The sequence below is a fragment of the Gobio gobio genome, assembly GCF_949357685.1.
Source record: "Gobio gobio genome assembly, chromosome: 1".
NCBI classification, from domain to species: Eukaryota; Metazoa; Chordata; class Actinopteri; order Cypriniformes; family Gobionidae; genus Gobio; species Gobio gobio.
Window position 1 is genome coordinate 73556377 of NC_137097.1, and position 20700 is coordinate 73577076.

General features: G+C 38.7%; 3 protein-coding genes across 3 annotated transcripts in view; 1 reads left to right on the plus strand and 2 right to left on the minus strand.

Annotated features, from left to right (window-relative positions):
- The window catches only part of LOC307125338 (uncharacterized protein), a 500360-nt gene that overhangs the window by 375476 nt on the left and 104184 nt on the right, over positions 1-20700 (minus strand). The gene's annotated exons all lie outside the window — the stretch shown is intronic.
- The window catches only part of LOC307122960 (uncharacterized protein), a gene marked incomplete at both ends in the record, with an annotated part of 765959 nt that overhangs the window by 362690 nt on the left and 382569 nt on the right, over positions 1-20700 (plus strand). The gene's annotated exons all lie outside the window — the stretch shown is intronic.
- The window catches only part of LOC307135771 (interferon-induced very large GTPase 1-like), a gene marked incomplete at its 3' end in the record, with an annotated part of 36750 nt that continues 31578 nt past the window's right edge, over positions 15529-20700 (minus strand). Inside the window, exon 6 of the mRNA XM_079832427.1 lies at positions 15529-20265. Coding sequence (XP_079688553.1) covers positions 15529-20265 — 4737 coding nt within the window. The remainder of the gene's footprint in view (positions 20266-20700) is intronic.

Here is a 20700-nt window from a genome sequence, read left to right on the forward strand (position 1 = left end):
CTCTTTGACGTGTTCATTTTAAACGGTTGATGGGTAAAATGCATTCTAAGAAATCAAAATAATTATTTACGGTATTTTGAAGTGCCCGCGGTAACAATATCGTGCATGTTCATTATTGTGATATATCGTATTACCGTTTACCGGCACATGTCTAATCTTCAGTATTATTCAGAAGTCTAGTTTCAAATATAATTCCTTCAAAGTTTTGGTGCTTTATGTAATGTTATGTAGTGTACATGATAAAACCCGTTTAACAGTTGTGTTAGCTACTGTATACAGGCCACCAGGGCACAATACAGACTTTACCAAAAAATTTGCTGAATTTCTATCAGAATTAGTACTGGCCGTAGATAAATTACCAATTGTTGGTGATTTTAATATTTAAAGACATTCTAAACTCTATTGGAGTTAGGCAACACGTGTTAGGACCCACTCATCATACGTGTTAGGACCATAATCATACTTTAGACCTAATATTGTCACATGGAAGATCAGATCATTACCTAGTATCATGTATACTTAATTTAGCCACGGTTGCAAAGCCGCCCCCTCGTTTCAGAAATGGCAGGACAATCACTGCCACCACAAAATATTGCTTTTTAAATAATCTTCCTCATCAGTATCATCTCCTCAGCATCCCAGATAGCTTAGAAGAACTCGATGTTGCAACAGAAACTATTGACTCTCTCTTTTCCAGTACTTTAGACACAGTTGCTCCGCTGCGCTTAAAGAAGATTAAGAAAATAGTCCAATGCCGTGGTACAACGAGCACACCCGGGCCCTTAAAACAGCATCCAGAAAAATGGAGCGCAGCTGGAAGAAAACAAAACTAGAGGTCTTTCGTAATTTGTGGAAAGAGCGCATGATCGCATGCAAAAGGCCGTAAAAACTGCTAGATCTGCTTATTTCTCGACTCTCTAGGAAGAAAACAAACACAACCCAAGGTATTTATTCGATACAGTAGCTAAATTAACCAAAAATAAAGCTTCAACTTCTGATGTTTGTAAACAGCACAACAGTAATGACTTTATGAACTTCTTTACATGTAAGATTGATAATATTAGGAAGAAAATTTTAACCATGCAGCCGTCTACTACAGCATCACATCAGACAGAGCATTGTAGTGTCACTGAAGAAAAATATTACACTCATTCACTGCTATAGGAGAAGAAGAATTGGCTAAACTCGTTAAATCATCAAAATCAACAACATGTATGCTCGACCCTGTACCAACTAGGCTATTAAAAGAGATGCTACCAGAGGTCATAGATTCTCTTCTTAATATCATTAATTCATCTTTGTCATTAGGATATGCACTGAAAACTTTTAAGTTGGCTATTATTAAACCACTTATTAAAAAGCCGCAACTTGATCCTACAGAATTAGTAAATTACAGGCCAATCTCAAATCTACCCTTTCTGTCAAAAATACTTGAAAATGCAGTGTCTTCACAATTATGTTCCTTTTTAGAAAGAAATGGTATCTATGAGGATTTCCAGTCAGGATTTAGACCATATCATAGTACTGAGACTGCTCTCATCAGAGTTACAAATGATTTACTCTTATCATCCGATCATGGCTGTATCTCTCTATTAGTGTTACTCGATCTTAGCACTGCATTCGATACTATCGGCCACAACATTCTTTTGAATAGACTCGAAAATTATATAGGCATTAGTGGAATTTTATTGGCATGGTTTAAATCATACCTATGTGACCGTTATCTGTTTGTAGCAGTAAATGAAGAGATGTCACACCGATCACAAGTTCAGTATGGAGTACCGCAGGGCTCAGTGCTAGGACCGCTACTCTTCACCCTGTACATGCTACCACTGGGAGATATCATTAGGAAGCATGGCATTAGTTTTCATTGTTATGCTGACAATACTCAGCTGTATATTTCCTCATGCCCTGACGAAACTTACCAATTCACAAGATTAACGGAATACATAGCTGATATAAAACATTGGATGACCAGTAATTTCCTGCTACTCAATTCAGAAAAAAAAATGAATTTTTAATTATTGGACAAAAAAGCTCCACAAGTAGTAATCTAGAATACTGTCCAACACTTGGCTGCTCTGTCAAGTCCTCGTCGTCAGTGAGAAACCTGGGTGTGCTCTTTGATACCAATCTTTCGTTTGAAAGCCACGTTTCTAGCATCTGTAAAACTGCATTCTACCATCTTAAAAATATATCTAAATTACGGCACATCCTCTCAATGCAAAATGCTGAACAGTTAGTTCATGTGTTCATGACCTCAAGGCTAGATTATTGTAATGCTCTACTGGGTGGTTGCCCTGCTCGCTTAATTAACAAACTCCAGCTGGTCCAAAACACAGCAGCTCGAGTTCTTACTAGAACCAGGAAGTATGACCATATTGGCCCGGTTCTGTCAACACTGCACTGGCTCCCCATTAAACATCGCATACATTTTAAAATCTTGCTTGTTACTTACAAAGCACTAAATGGTTTAACTTCCCAGTACTGATGTGAGATGGTGGTCCAGTGGGTTAAACCATGGAACTGATATGCAGAAGGTTGCTGGTTTGATCCCTTGAGCAAGGCACTTTACTCCATGTTGCTCCAGGGGGATTGTCCCTGTAATAAGGGCACTGTAAGTCGCTTTGGATAAAAGCATCTGCCAAATGCATAAATCTAAATGTAATGTACTTTAGCGAGCTCTTAACACATTATACACCATCACGTCTACTGCGGTCTCAAAATTCTGGCCAGTTGAAAATACCGAGAATATCCAAATCAACTGCAGGCGGTCGATCCTTTTCCTATTTAGCACCTAAACTCCGGAACAGTCTTCCTAACATTGTACACGCTCAGACACGCTCTGTCAGTTCAAATCTAGACTAAAAACACATCACTTTACTATGGCATACACATAAAATACTTTTTCAATTAAATGTTTGTTAGGCTGCATTAACAAGGTCAGCCGGAACCAGGAACACTTCCCATAACACCTGATGTACTCGTTACATCATCAGAAGAATGGCATCTATGCTAATAATAGTATCTCTGTTTTATCCCAAGGTTTACTGCAATCAGCCGGACCCGGGCCGTATCCAGATCAGATGGTGGACCTGTGCCCAGAGAAGACCAACGCATGACCCTGAAGTGTCTGCAGAGACCATGACCATTAGACTCCCCCTAAAATTGCCTCATCGACACGCCATCCTCAATAAACCTGGTTTCTCCCAAGGTTTATTTTTCTCCATTTGGTCACCTGATGGGGTTTTGGTTTCCTTGGCACTGTCGCCTTTGGCTTGGCTTGCTCAGTTGGGGACAATACATTTTTTACCTAAATATCCAAATAAATCTAATTATTAAACTAAATTAACCATATAAACTAAATTACTGATCTAATTACTGTTCTAATGCCCACATTGTCACTGTATGATAATTGAAATGAGCTGATGACATTACCGTTTTCTTCAAAACGGCTATATGGCTGAATAAAACTCTGTTGCATTATTTTCCTGTTTAACACTGTGAAGCTGCTTTGAAACAATCTGCATTGTTAAAAGCGCTATATAAATAAAGTTGACTTGACAGCCTAGCTTTCCCAGAATTTTCCAAAGTCCCTGCTTGCTCACGATATCGAATGCTTTTGTCAGATCCACGAAGGTGATGTACAACACTTTTTGTTCCCGGCACTTCTCCTGAATCTGCCTCAGGACAAACACCATGTCTGTGGTTCCCCGGTTGGCTCTAAAGCCACATTGTGTCTCTGGAAGGTGATCCTCTGCTATCGCGGGTATCAGTCGATTCAGCAGTACCATTGCAAGGATTTTGCCGGCGACGGACCGAAGTGTTATGCCACGATAATTTAGAATTTATACTGAGATTTTAACCACAAAACAATGGTAATAATATTAATTCAACATTACAAAGTGAGATTTTTTCAACATCACTTTTGCACCCTCAGATAATATTGAAATAATGTTGAGATTGCAACTTTTTATTTGCAACATTTGAAGCAACACTGAAATTAACAAACATAATCAATGGTAATATTGTTGAATCAACATTACGTTATGATGGATTCTACATCACTGTTGTTGAATCAACACTGAAATTAACAAAAATAATATTTGGTAATGTTGTTTGATCAATATTACAATGTGATGTTGATTCTAGATCGCTTTTATTGATACAGTCAGTATCAATACAAATCAGAAACAAATAACAAGCACACAAAATAAAGGAACAGAGAAATAATAAGGTAGATCAGGTAAAGTGTACAAGAGAAGTCATGTATGTTAGGTGGTTCAACACACTGATACACCCTTGTTTTCTCCCTAATGAAGAAGCATCAATTAGGTTACTGAGAAGTAGCCTATAAAACCAAAATGGGCATTTACCAATCAGTGGCCAATTTCAAACTACAATAGATGTTTTTCAAACATTTTTTTCAACAGACTTGCTAAACTCATGAAGGCCCACCCCTAAACCAAGGGGAGCAAAGTTAGTGCAAATCAGGTAAAGCAATTGAAAATGCCCATCATGGTTTGATAATGCCCCACTGATTGGAAAACACCCACTGGTGTTCTGCAGAGATACACACCTGCATGATCTTGTGCTCATCAATTACATATCACCGTTAGTTCAATGTGACTGTCTCAACCCATGTGTGCTGTCAACTTTCATTACAATTTCAATGCTGATCCAACAACACACTTTCAACATTAAAAAATGTTAATCTCAACCAAAATGATGGTTTGGATCAAAACAGCAAACATCAAAACACATTGTATCAATGTTACTATGCTGTCTATGTAGTTATCCCAGGAGATCTACCATCCAGGTACTGACCAGGCTCAACCCTTAGCTTCAGGGGGAAACCAGTCTTAGGCCACAGGGTGATATGGCTGCTGGTTATAATGATGAAATGAATGTTCTGCCGGTCTGACTATGGCCTCCTGGCAGGAGTTTGTGAAAGGCTTCAACTCACCAGATACAGGTAAGAGCTGTTTATATCTCCTCACAATAATGTGTGTTGTTTTGTAAAGATTTCAGTTCCCTGTAACTTTGTATTTAAGTATAGCAGAGTTGTTGGTTTTTTAGCCGCCTCTACCTAACCTGAGGAGGTGAGAGCGTAGTTGGTTCCCTCTGGCCTTTATGAAGTGTTATGGATGTTTACTGCGCTATATTTTTGTCTAGCTTCTAGCACAGTTTTTGTAACCAGGAATGTGGTTCTGGATTACCCCCAATTTCCACGGGCTGCGTTACGGCTGCGGAACGGCTCCGCTGCGTGACAGCTCCGTGTTCCGTCGTCCGTCAATACCCACCAGGTCCGGATTTGTTGCGGAACGGCTGCGGTCATGACTGACAGCTGACGTCACGAGGCCCCATGTAATCTCGCGAATTCTGGTGTGATTGCGCGATATGTAGTTTCTATAAACAGAACTACCAAACCAGGAACAGTTTTCCATCCTTTTTAATGTTGTCCTTATAAAAAGGATGTGAGGGGTCATAGATGATGGGTTGATTCTGTACCTCAATAATCAGCATTTCTTCATCCATCGTGTCAACGGGGTTAAAACAAGCCTGTCTCCGCCCATTATGAACGTAGTGTAGGGAAATATGAGCGCTGTGTATTTTATTTTGAAAATTAAACAGATCTTTTATTTTGTTTCTGGCTGTTCTGTTTTGTCACTCGACTTCCTGTCCTGCGTACTCTGCCCTGTAGTGCTGCGGAGCGCTCCGGCATCCGGCAAAAATAGAAGCTCTGCGTATTTGATGCGGAGGGCTGCGGATCGCCGGAGTCGGAACGCAGCTGTAACGCATTCAGTGGAAATACACTCATTGACTTTAATGGAAACCTATTGACTCCGCCGCCGTGACGGAGCCGTAACGCAGCCGGTGGAAATTGGGGGTTAGGCACATTTGATAGATTACATTCCGTGTGTCCTTCATAGCTTCCTCTCACTATTAAAATTATTCTGTTGAGGTCTTTTTAGCTGTGCTTGAATAGTGAGCAGTAGCAGTCCCTTCCGCCTCCTCAAAGCTATATTCTGTGTGACAAGAAATAGTGTATTAGGCTTCCTCTCAGTTTGAGAGTCATTCTGCAGAGGCCTCCGCTCAGTCATGAGTTTATATAGACATTGATCTTCTAAACTGAGAATTGTAGTAAGGAGGCTTTTTTATCTTGATTCAGAGAGTTGTTGCTTGGGCGTCTCGCTCTTTTGAGCTTTGTAATAGTGAGTGTTGTAGGCTTCCTTTTGGTTGTTGAGAGCCTTTTTGCTGAGGCCTCTGCTCCTTAGAGCTTCATACAGATGAGCTAGACTCTCAATCTGAGAGTCATTATGCAGAGTATATTGCTCCCTAGAACTTCAAGCATAGCCCAGAGCATTTGTCTGAGGCATTTTCAAGTGAAAGGCTCCAGTTAGAGCACCTTGACTGTTCTATATGGGTGTGCTAGCAGTGCTCCTCTTGTGTTGAGTCGTTTTGCTGAAGTACGCTGCTCCGGGGGCTGGATTGCTGTGCCAAGCTGGTAGCTTTGTGTAAATTTAGCTTTAGATTGAGCGTGTTGGTGTTCTCTAGAAACTTTTGTGTTATTACCAATAGCGCTCTGGACTGAGCATCATGTTGTAAGGCCCGGCAGGAGCCTCCATGATATTGCTTCAAAGGGCAATAGGTGAGCTTATCTGGTACTCCCCTAGTTTAAGAGAGTCGGTATGTAGAGTACTGGCTCCCTGGCTGATTTATAGTAGGCCTTCAAGGCATATGGCCTCTAAATATGTATATGTATAAGCAAACAGGTTGTAGGCTGAGCTGTTCTTAGGGGTTGACACAGGGTCCCTCTTGGAAATGGCAGGCTTGGGTCCCTAGGGCCTGAGCCATACTCCCTTAAATTAACCCGCCTTTGAGCCATTGAGCTGTGCCCTGGGTTGAGTCCTTCCTTGTTTGGAATTATGAAGGCACTTCTTCAATGAAGCATGAAGCTTGGGCAGTGGCCATAGGGAGTAGTGTCACTGACAGCTATGCTTCAGGGCCGCCTGCTTGCTCCCTTCAGACGAAGAAGTGGATAACATGTTATCTAGGCTCCCTTTTATACTTCCGAGTCGCACTAGTAGTGATGTCAAGGCTGTCGCCGGCCAATACGACTGTCGTGATTTTACAGTGCTTCAGTCATCAGTCATGCTGCGGGATCCCCCAAAGTGTCTCAGGATGCAGTGTCTCGTTCCCTGTTCTCAGGGAACCAGGGTTACAGTTGTAACCCGAGACGATATCTTTGTGAGAATCCCAGGGAAAAGTCTTATTTTGGGGTGAAACACAATAGTATACTCATTTTGTTGTCATACTTCAGTGTGTCAGATAACTTTGTTTTTGATAAAAAAGCGGGCATGCTAGTGCATGGCAGAGTTTCCACTGTCACTTATGGGGCTTGATCGAGCCTTGTCGAGGCCCGCTGAATACCTTGGTCCAAAGCGGCCAACTCGAGCTAGAGGAGTGGTTACGAACAAAGGCGGAGTTTATCTGAGTTTGGAGACGGCAGTTCCTGACAATTTGTGCTACCCGCTCAGATTTTGCTACCTCCCATTAAAACAGTAGGTAGCACAATTCGACAGCTAATTTTGTTTGAGGCTTTATTAACATCCATACCTACTCCTACCCTTAAAACAATGAAAATATAGTGTTTGTAGCACAATCTGATTATTATTTGCATTATTTGACAGAACATCTGGAGCTACAGAACATTTCATACACCAGCTAACATCAGCATTAAAGACTTCTAAGATTGTTTTAGCTTAACTCACTTTCAGACAGCATCAAGTGTAAGCATCAAACTTCTGCATCAAACTTCTGTTTGTGAACCGATGTGGATTCCGATGACCATATAAGGCATAAAAAGTGATTACCATAACCATTACTATAGTAAACATGGTAAATACAACTGTGTGAAGATATCAGACAAATCAGGCTATCACAATCGTATATTTTTTTAATCGGTCAGTATGTCTCTTTATACTGGACTCTCTGTTTCCATATTTAGCACTGCATAGCCTACTAGTAGCCTACTATAAAAATAAAGCAACTCCGGTTTTCAGGAGCTTGCTGTTTCTCTGACTGAAAATATAACTATTGGGACTGTCACTGAGAGAGAGCTAAAGTTGCTCAGGTCGTATTTTTGCTGGAAAATGTTTAGAAATGATTGTTCTTTCTAAATGTGATGTAACTGTCCTGTGACTACAAATAAACCGAAACAGACGCAACTGAATAAGTAAGTGTGTCATATTTCTTTAGTGAAATAACAGTAAATAACACTTTATTTCTGTGTGACTGATCTTTATACAAATTATTCATTATGATCAATGTTTCACCTATTATTGTAAAACCATTGATGCTTCGGTTTTAAATCTTTAAGTAAACAACAAAAATGCCGATGTTTATCATGTTGGTTTTGCGATCTTGCTAGTTTCCACTGATTTCTTTCTGGTTACTTTTCTGATAAAATGTCCATTTGTTGGTGAAATGATGGTTTGTGTGACGTTGTTTCGGATCGGTGTGTCACGGGCAGGTTTTAGTGAAGCGCTGCGGAGCTTCTGGCCCGACGGTGAGAACACAGTGTGGCTTTAGGCTCATGATATATGTGCTACTGGTCCCAGGATATTAGCTCCGCCAGGCCCGTTGAAAGCCCTGGCTCGCATTTGCCCGACAGTGGAAAGGTGGCTAGTATCACACAGGTCTTGTTGTTTGTACAGATTTTATTGATTTATTGTTCAACAAGATTGATTGTATATTTCTGAGAATTCCATTATTTTTTGGTAACGGAAATGAAGACTACATTTGTAGAACATTTCCATGCTTTTCATGTTGTTGTACATAATGTTTCAGTTGTTGTATCTCATGACTTGAGATACTTCAATGTTCAAAAGTCTTCTAATACAGACTCATTGTTTTATATTGTGCCAGACGGCTGCATCATATAAACTGCAAGCAGCAGGTATGAGCTTTGTTTTATGAAGTTTGTTGGGTATTTTGAGTGCCCTGTCATGTTATGTGAAGCCCTGAAGGATACTTGAAGCACTTCAGCGTTGAATTGTTTTACGCTTATAGACTGTTTTATATTGTGCTGGACAGCTGCATCATAGACTGCAAGCAACAGTCAAATAAGCTTTGTTTTAAGAAGTTTAATGTTGTAAAAGATTGTTGTACAGGGTGTTTTGAGTGCCCTGTCCCTTGTCAAATGTTATATGAAGCCACGCGGATGATACTCTTCGATGTTTGAATGTTTTATGCTTACAGTTTTATATTGTACCAGACAACTGCATCATATAGACTGCAAGCAGCAGGTATGAGCTTTAATGAAGTTTAATATTGAACAAGGTCATTGTACAGTGTCCCTTATGAAACAAATATATTGCAGTATATTGGAAAATATAATGTAATACATTAGGCAATATATTCCCATATATGAGATTTAATATTTATATTTTCCAATATATTGCAATATATTGAAAGCGGAAATCATTTGTATATTTTGCAATATACTGCAATATATTACATTAATACTGTATATAATGTATTGTGTGTATGTACCATCAATATATTATAATATATTTCAAGTAATATATTGGTAAATATATTTTTCTTTCGTAAGGGGTAATGAAGCCCTGTTAACAATAAAATGTATTCATTGCAGCACTTTATATTGTCTGATTATTGGGATCGTAACACTAATAACTGTTGTAACTGTAGTGTGAATCCCAGTGGTCTATGTAAATACTCAACATTAATTTAGTTTAACGTTGGTGAAGTGACAAGAACTTTGAACACCGAATTTGGTGTTCTGATCATCCATTGTGGTGTTGAAATGTTACGCTTTAAGAGTTTGTTAGTTAACACTGTCAGAGTGTTAATAATGTGATAAAAGTGTTAATTTAACACCATACCAGTGGTTCCCATATATACTCTGTGTGAGTGTTAATTTGAACTCTGAGGGTTAAATTCATTCTTTAAAATTGTCAGTGTGTTATGAAATGATCTCACTAGTGTTCTCTAGGCAGTGGAGTAGTCTGTGTATTTGTATGTTTTGTGTGTCATGTGAGGCCAAAGTTTGATTATGACAAAAGAGAATGTGTTTTTGACTTAAGTATTTGAATTTGATGTGGAAGTTTGAGGTTTGTACAAGCTGGTGTGTAGTTTTGAGATTGTGTTTATTGTTGTGGAAAAATCGTAAATTGTTTCATGAATTTGCTAGCAATAAAAAAAAAAAACTGTAACAGCAGATAACCTTCCTGACATTTCACTGTGTTAAAGTCATTAACGCAATGAATATGTCAAAATTAACACGTGTTGTCCCAAAACTCACACACTGATGTGTAAGAATTTAACCAGTTTAAATGAGTTTTTAACACTGGATGTGACAAAACGACAATACTGGGTTTTTTTGTAAGTGGTGCATCGGTCAGACACACAGACATCAAGAATCAGCCTATGAATGTCAACAATAGTGACATGCCTAATGCCGACTCCCATAATGCATTGCAGCATGAAGCCTGAGAGATTTTGTCATTAAAGTTCCTGTTCCAATTTCTTCATCGCCTGCGTGAGTTTTGTATGTCATTGTTGAGATTCATATGCTGATTCTGCATGTCTGTGTGTATCTAAAATTATCCCCACAATGTATTTAAAAATTAAAATGCAGAAAGTCTGATTTGTGCCAACAAAATATAGACTTGGTCGGCATTACTGGGAACGCCCACAAAATGTCATATCCACCATATGCCGTGGGGGACAACAAGCCATTAGAATGAAAGCACATAGACCTTGTTAGACGCTTTATCTTTACTCTTTGTAATGATTATGATTTATTTTTGCTTGGTGCAGTCCCGAAAAGTTGCCATGTGGCGTTCTGCACCTCTAGTAAGTAAAAAAGCCTGTGCAATACGTCCATTACAATTAAACATTTGCACTACATGATGCTGGTATTTTTGTAAAGATTAAAAAAAGAGATTTCATTAATTGCAATGGCAAAAGTTTGTTGAACAAAACGCCAATAAAGTGTAACGCATATGTGTATATATATATACATATGTATATGTATATTTTCTCGTCAAAATGTGTGCTGCTCCCACAAATATTACACAACATAATAACTAGGCTAATTCATAATTCACCCAGTCTTTTGATGAAGACGGTTGCTATAAAAAAGTAAGTAAAAACAATTTGCATAATATTGTGACACTGATAACATATTGTCAACTCCAAATATCAATTTCATTGCAAGAGACACGTTTTATGATAATTTTAAAATGTTAAATGTATATAATACATACTTTGAATCAATTAAATTCAGGAACACTTCATGGAAAGACTGATTTATGTAGTTGGCATGTCATACCTTTATGGGGGTCGGCGGAGCAGCATGGAGTATTTTGATGAGAAAATGATACCTCTGGCCATTGATTCTGTTGGGTCGTTTATCAGTCACAGAGACTGTATGGACAATCTGACCCAATATGGCTCAGTTTTTGTATAGATCTTGCTCTGTCGAGCAGCAAAAGTGATTCGACACAGGCTATACTGGGTTAGCCCCATCCATTTACATTGTGGGGGAATGGACTGTTTTCCCCCACGCCGACTCCGCCCCCAGCTATGACACGACGCTGACCAAGTCTATTGTTGGTGAAAATCTATTAAAGGGTTACTTCAGTGATTTAGCATTAAGCTTTGTATCAGTAGAAACCCGGTAGTATATTCAAATGATCGTACTTTCCCCCCTCATGTCCGCCTGAGACGAGAGAATTATGCATTTTATTTCTGGAAAAAATCCTCAGATGACGCAAATATTGTCATTTTGCATCATCAGAGGTTTTTTTGGCCAGAGGCTAGAGACTACAGCCAGTAGAAGGAGCTGTTCCGCATGTTATCAACCCGATCATAGGGGTGGGATCTCACTCACAGAATGTAAATATGCACGGGCGCTCGGCTCGGCTCGAGCATTCATAACGGAGCGGTGCGGAGCAAAGTGAGTGTTTCAACTTTTCAATGAATTCCTATGAAAGTTAAGCTTTCATAGGCATGATCTGAAAACGCGCCAGACTGGACACGCACTGTGAATGATTGCTGCGGCCTGCGCTTACATCAGCTCTGCTCAGCTCTCCGTTCTCGTGATGAATGAAATCTGACTCCTGCTGCATTTGTGCCTTGACTCTCGTTCAGCTCACTTACATTTCATTTAAAAGACACGTTCAGTTTTTAATTGTAGTGTCTGTTCTCTAACTGAACAAAATTATTGTATTACTATGAATATCAAAACAGAGGTGGGGCGGTGCCACGTGGGAAAGTGATAACCAGTAGTAGGGCAGCGAAGCAGGTGCATTCTGGGAGTTGTTGTCTTTCATCCACACGAGACAAAAAGTCTTTTCTCGGTCTAGAAGGCACCAAAATCAAAAATAATTTCACATTTCTACTGCATAAATGACCCAGTTTAAATACATATGCATCTACCCAGCGCAAAAGTACCCCTTTAATATCAAATAACTACTTTTGGTCAGTTATGAGATATTTCAATCATTTTTCTTTACGATGATTAAAATTTTTATTATCTGATCATCTTTATTTATGGCTTTCTTTGCAGCAAATTATGTGTTTTGGTAAACACTGTTACAAATACATAAAACGTCACGAGTCAAACTGCACAACTAAAGGAAATACTGATTTTATTTTTTTTATTTATCCTTTATTTTTCCAGGAAGGTCCCATTTAGATTAAAATAAATCTCTTCTTCCAGGGAGTCCTGGCCAAGATGGCCGTAATAAAATTTCACAATAAACATATAACACACATGATATTCAGTATTCTAAACAGTGCAAGACTGTTTTTCGGATCAAATAACTCAACGGGGAATTGAATTACAATGAAAGAGAAACGAATTACATATAAATAATTCAGAATTAATGTTTAACACCTCATCAACTATTCGTCCACTGATATGTCAACATTAGAGTATTTTACCAATTCTGATCAGGATATTACTTTGTGGCCAACGGTAATATAATTAATTTTATGTTCATTGATATGAGCACGGTAACAAAATTGATCAGTTTTAGGCAATAACTTAAAAACAAAGTACAAGACACTTGTATAGATGAAAATTAATACAAGGCTTTATTGAACTATTCTAATACACACAAACTAATCTAACCAAACACACACACACACACATGATAAACACCGTGCTGAAAGAGTCTCCGGATCTCTGGTTAATCGATGCCTGTTCATGGGTAATCCTACAACAGTCAAAGCTAAAACATTCATCATAAATCAACAAATTAATTAAAACGCAACATGATTCATTCATTTTACACTGCAATACATTTTTGAACATATTCAAAGGAGGAACTGTTTCTAGTGGAGTAGTAGCTTGAAATTCATTCCACAGCCATGGAGCATAATAAGAGAAAGATGATTTTCAGATGACTATAGTACTACTAATTTAATCCCATTTGATGATCTGGTGCTATAGTTCTTTCGACATAAGCATAAAAGAATAGTAATGTAATTTGGAAGCATACCTAATAATGTCTTTACAATATATACTGACATATGTGATTTCCTTCTTTGATATAAAGACGACCAACCGACATAGTTGTACAGCAAACAGTGATGAGTATGTGAACAAGCATGTGTTATAAAACGCATTGCAGCATGATAAACACCATACAAATAACATCACCATAGTCTAAAATGGGTAAAAAAAGTACTCTGTATAATTCTCTTTCTAGCTCCAAAGGAAAAGCTTTTTTTCCTTCTTTTTCTGATGAAAAAGTCTTTTCACCAAGTACTCAATATGAACATCAAAGGCTAACTTCTGCATAATGGTGACCAAATTTTTTCTATAAAACATAAACATATAATATATATATATGTTATATATATGTTATAAACAGCGGGTGGTGAAAACTGCCCAGAGCATCACAGGGACTCCACTACCTGCCATCGAGCACATCCAGAGGAAACGCTGTCTGCATCGAGCTCGCAGCATCCTCAAGGACTCCTCTCACCCAGCCCACAGACTGTTTTCTCTCCTGCCCTCCGGCAGGTGTTTCAGGATCCTCCGGACCAGAACCAGGAGACTAAAGAACAGTTTTTTCCCCAGAGCTGTCTCTTTACTGAACTCAAACCCCCGTTGATCCACTTCCCTCATATACTGATAACTCTCCTACCTCACATCTGCCTTCACTTTATTATTTGCACTACTGACTGTTTATTACAGTAACAACTGTTTACTTATGCATTCTGCTCTACTATATCTTAACTGGATTATGCTCATTTGCACTGCCGACTGTATTTATAGTACCAACTGTTTACATTTCCATTTTGCACCGTACTTCTAACTGTAATATGCAAACACTTTCCACTGCACTTTTACACTTTCTTTCGGATAGCTCTGTCCATAATTTATTGCACTACCTTAATCCACTGAAATTCCTCATATTAGCCTAACATATTATTGTATACCTCTATCTGTAAAATTCTGTTTATAGTAATAGCCATCTGTATATTATATTCATAGTACATATTCACCTGTAAATTCTGTTTATAATAATAGCCATCTGTATATATAGTCACTGTATATATACACCTGTAAATTCAGTTCTGTTTATAGTAATAACCATCTCTCTATTTATACATATTTATATATATTCAGTACATATCCATGTCCTGCACTTACGCAACCATTGTATATCCTGCACTTGCTGCTATTGCACTTCTGGTTAGACCTAAACTGCATTTTGTTGCCTTGTACTTGTGTAATGACAATAAAGTAGAATCTAATCTAATCTAATCTAATTTAATCTAATTTAATCTAGTGTCACTGACAGCTAGACTGGTGCATTTAACCTTGGTATTTAATTCCATGAAATGTAATTTTTGTGCTTGTCACATCCAATGTTGCTTGTACTTGTACTAGTGTAATGACAATAAAGTTTAATCTAATCTAATCTAATCTAATGTTAATTCTCAAAAAGAACTGTAGACAAATGAAAGAAAGAAATAATAGGATTTAAGACTGAAGTCAGGTGTAGTTCTTGTGTTCCTCTTTCCTTCAGTGATTCTGCTCATTATCATCATTGTCTTCAATTATAAATCAATCATCACTCAATTAATCACTTTATTATCTAATTAACTCTAGCACTGCTCCAGTGTTACTTTAACACCTGCTGCTGGTTCCCATATGAACATTGAGCAGTGTTCATTTAACACTCGGGAATTTACTTGATTCAGTGTTAAGGTGTTCCAGCAAATTTATGTTAAATTAAAAAGTGCTGTTGTATTATAAATACAGCTTTCCTTGATATAATGTTTTGAGTAATGATACAACAGAAAATAGAAAAAAAAAACTAGATTAAAGCTTTAATATATATATATATATATATATATATATATATATATATATATTGTCTCTTGGATGTGCATGTTTATATTTTATGTTTTAAAATTGTGTTCTGCCAATAATTGGCTTAAAATTAGTTGTATTGTGCTCTGTTAGTTTATACATGTTTAAATGTATTGATCCAAACTCTCAATAGCATCCTGATTTGTAAGCTTTTTCCATTCCTCTGGAATTGCTCTCCTTTCATCAAATGTTTTTTTATAATGCTCTTCCAGATCTTTCTGGAATCTGCACACAAACCACTTCCAGTAGGGCAGCTCAGAGCAGTCAGGGGTGATGCTCCAGTCTGCATAAACCCCTCCTACTTTTCTGTATTCTTTGTATGGAAACAGTTCATCCTTTGACCTAAATGTTCCATCACTTGCCACTAAATTTGTGCAGATATCTGAAGAGAGATTTTTTGAGTCAATATAATGCCATCCTTTAATTCCATCCACTCTGTGGAAAGGAACGCTGTGATCTCCATCATGGTTTTCTATGGTGTTGGTGCAGATGGCTCCACAGAACGGACACTGAACCCAACAGCACTGACACAAGTGATCAATCAGAAGCTCATCTGGCCTGAACTTAAGGTCCAGTTTTTTGTCAAATGTCTCTGTGTTGAATTTACTGCTGATCTCAGACATAATAGCAGAAAGTTCTTGTCTTATCACATCTTCTAGGAGGTTGAAATTATCAACATCATCATGTTTCACTCCACTGAGGTCTTTTTCAGAGAAGATCAGCACTTCTGAGAGATGCTGTGTGAAACTCTTCAGCCACAAACCAACATCTCCTCTGTTCTCTTGAACATGTTCAGTAGATGCATGAGCTGCTGTCATGATCTTCTGCTGCAGGAGTTTAATGTTCTCCTTCATCTTGGGTAAAACACTGTCACTGAACTCATCATTGATGTACTGACTGACTTCATCTCTGATGTAATCCATGAAGTGATCTCTGGGTTTATGAATGTACGCCATGTATTTGTCGAAGTCCTCCTCTTCTGCCAGTGCCTTAAGGATGTGTTTCTCTAGATTTGATCTGTTTCCATTCAGTGATTCGCAGTTTGATCTCATTTCAGCTGCCAGATCTCTGGCCGTCTTCTTGTAGACGCTCTGCTCAATGGGCTCTTTAAGTTTCTTACAGATGATCTCACCAAAAATGGCAGCTGATGTTGCTCCATTGAGATATTTTTTAAAAATACTATAGTACTCTTCTCTCTTCTTCTCTACATATATGACAGGATCATTGGCTTCCCTGAACAGTCTGTGTTGGTCAGTGATCGTCTTGTTTGCTCTCTCACAGATGGAAAGGACCAAATCCATGGAGAATTCATTCTTGAACACATATTGCACTGATCCTTCCTCATGTTGCATTACTCTTTCCTTGATGTAATCTATGAGTTGTTGAATGCTGCTTATGTTGTAGCCCATCTTTGAAATGTTAAATGACTGAATTGTTTTGTCTGTCTGCTGAGCAACATCTGTGACTAATGATCTTATTTTGTCTTCATCCTCTTTATATAGAATGTAACCAAACGTATTCTGAGCTGATCTCACGACATTTGTGAGAGCTCCTGTTAATCCACTGGACTTCTTTACCTTTACGTAATCTGAATAATTTGGCACAGTAAAGATATCCCTGCTCTCCCTCCAGGGGTCTAAAGAAACACTTACATGGGTGTCACTGAGGATCCCTCTCACATCTTTCATTATATCAATATCTTTGATTTCAGGAGTGTCTGAGATGATCTTCCACACGCTCTTTTCCCAAAACGAATCAAACTCTGTCTTCAGTGTTTTTTCATTATTTGCTTTGTCTTTGAGTTGTAAGGCAAGTTCTTTGCTCTTTTCAAAGAGAGTGTTTTCATGATTTGTCCTCTGAGCATCAATCTCTTTCTTCATGTCGCGCTGCTGAAGGATCTCATTTAATTTCCTCTTTGTTTCTCTCACAATGTTTTCCTGAACATAATTGATTTTGATTTTAAATGATGTTTTCCACTGAATCATTATATCTTTATCTTTGTCTTTCTCAAAGAATTCAGACATTGATTTCTCCACCTTATCACTTGTCTTCTTCAGTTCTCTTTGAAGATCAGTTTCCTCAACCTCAGAAATTGTTTCATTTTCTATTTTGTTGTGTAGTTTGTTCTCCGTTTCCATCATGGCACTGCGAAGACTCCAGGACCACTTGCTGTATTTGGTCTCCAGTTTCCTGTAGGCTGAAATCTCCAGAGAATTTCTGAAGCTGAAGACAAATCGTTCCTTCAGTAAAGCCTCCCAGAGATCTTTAATACGAACTTTTAAGTGTGTCAGCCTCATTCCTTGTGAATTTAAGGCATGAGACATAATAGTTTCCTTTAGTTCTTGAATATTCTCACAGTAGTTTGGGTTTGGTGGTGCCATCGGTGGGCTGCCCTCCCAGAGCTGAGCGAAATACTTCACATCATTCTGAACATCAAATCTAATGATATCACTGAAACATTCAGCATCACTGTCTTCCTCTTTAGCAGCGAGTTTTGTCATCTCATCCAGTGTCTTCTGCAGTCGTCTCTTTCCCTCCATGTTTTTTTCTTCAGCTGTGATGTCTGAGACGTTCTGATGCACAAACACACAGCTGGGATTCAGTCTGACCTTCTTCATCCTCATGAGGGCCTGAACAACAATCTGAAGAATGTCCTGCATCTCAGATGGGTTTTCACCAAAGATGTTGATCAAGGTCAGATTTCCAAGACCAACAACAAATGTGGCCAGTTCATTGTCATGATGTCTTGTTGATCTTCCAGCCAGTTCTAGAGCACGAAGACCCTCAGTATCAACAACCAGAATATAGTCAAAGTTCATCTGTGTTTTCATCTCGTCTGACACTTTGACCAGCTGCATGAAAGCTCCTCTTGTGCACCTGCCAGCACTGACGGCAAACTGGAGTCCAAACATGGCATTGAGCATGGTGGATTTCCCAGAGCTCTGAATCCCTAAAACTGACAGCACAAAGACTCTCTGGTCTCCCAGTTTCTGGATGAGTTGATCTAGAACAGCAGAGATCCAGTCCAGAGGAACATGAGCAGCATCTCCATCCATCAGCTCCAGTGGAAATCCAGAGATCATCATGTCTGCTCCAAGACTCGGGAGAGATGAGAAGTTAAACTGCAGGTCTTTCTTGTTCTTCACAGAGGAACATGATTCATAGATCTGACCGATCTCCCTCATGATGTGCTCCAGACCAAAGTTTGCAGCTTGAAGCTCCTCAGATATTCTCTCAAGTTCAGTTTGTTCAGCTTTGAATTGTTCAGGGTCATCATGATTCTCTTTCAGTTTTATAACTGCTGACCATTTTTTATTATACTTATGGTGAAGAGCAGAAAGGTCAGCTGAAGTGTGTTCATCCAGGAGGATTCTGAGCCATTTGATGAAAAACTTCATCTTGTTTGCAGTATTTGAGTTCATCGCTTTTATAAAGAGCTTAATAAACTCACTGATGCCACATTCATGCTGTTGTTGACGGATATTCTTAATCTCGGTTTCTTTTCTACTGATGTCAATTTCTGTCTCATCTCCTTGAGGTCGATGTAGTTCTTTGTTCTTCTGACACCAATGGCGCCACAGTTTCCCCTGACAGGGCAGAAATGATTCTTTGATTTCTGTCAGATCTTTCTTCTCCAGTAAACTCATCATCTTCTGTGCTGCTTCTCTTCCTCTCCTGCACTCTTCATCATCTTCCTCATCTACTCTGATGTCTGAGGGTTTGGACACGTCTTCAAGTCTGAAAGTGGAAGATGATTCTTGGAGACAATCTTTTATGGCTCTTCTGAGTTCTTCAGATACATCTGACTGATTTCTGTCCTTCAGACCGATCTTGAATTTCCCTTTCTTCATCTTCCTTACAGTAGATTCTTCTTCCGTAATGAGACAAATAAGCGGCGTTGTGATTCTGAACAGGTTCTGGATCTTTTCTGCACTTCTGTCATTTTTCTGAAGTTGTGGTAGAAGAACCACATTGACTGAGGCCATTTCAGTGAGGATCTGCAGCTGTTTCTCATGGTCTCCTGCATCTCCGTGTAGATTACAGAACGCAACACAGTCAGTGAATTTATCCGTGTTTTTCCCAGAGGGGCAGAACCAGGCGATCTCCACCACTCCGTCCATCAGGACTCTGGTTCTGCTGCTGCCTGGGCAGTTCCTGTGGAAGAACGTGTTGTGTTTCTCATTGATCAGACTGTTCATCAGCTGAGACTTGGATGAGGACACACAGCCAAACCTGAAGAAAGACACCAGTGGAGTTTGTGCCTTATAGACTGGCTCGGTTTGACTTTGAATATCACCATTGTTGTTTTTCTTCCAGCTCTTGTTGATTTGTCTGAATGTCCAGAGAGGAAACTCAATCTCTCTTGTGAATGGATCAGGAACAAGCAGAGGCAGAGCGTACTGACACTGGGACAGTTTAATGACCATCAGCTGCTTCAGGAAACCATCAGCACAATGAAACACGGCCATCTGAACATCCATCGGGTGGATTCGATCAGATTGATTTAGTGCTTCATTAGAGAAAGATATTGCTTCAAATATATCACTACTATCTTCAGATAGGTCAGAGTCTCCTTGTTTTGTATGATCCTGTTCATTGATATTAACATTAGTGTATCTTGCGCTGTAGTTTATCAACAGTAGTTTTTGGATGAAACTCAAAACCAGCTCTTTTTCATCACAGGATTCATGGGACTGTAATGAATGTTCAGTTATCTGAAGAATGTCTCCCGCTCTTCGTTTATCGTTCCTGGGAAGATGAAGTCTGTGAAATAATAGATGCTCTATGTTTTCTCTTTCAGTCTTTTGCTGCTGTTGGTGTTGTCCAATGTCATTTTCTCTCTGTTTAACAGACACAATAATAATAGATTTATTTTATTTTCTCATGGAATCACATTCAGTATTGATTTGATTGTGTCATTGCTTTCTTAAGTTTATCTTAAGTTTAAGAGGTTCTCAACATCCTTGGTTACAATTTCAGGAACTCACACCATGACAATAGTGAAAACAATAGTACAATTTCATATAGCTTTAAGATTATAACTTTTTCAACAGTGGCTGACTGGATTTTCCACCATTTTCAATTTTGTCAGATAATCAAATCATCTATTAATCCAAATAATCTAATAATTTTGGCACCATTTCAGATTCACTGAGCAGTTTGGGAACAGGGACACCTACTGGTCATAAAATCACATGAACAATTATACCTTTGCTTAACCTTTAAATAATTTGACCTTACAAAATTGGTCCAAATTTTGCAAAATTTGAGTGAGA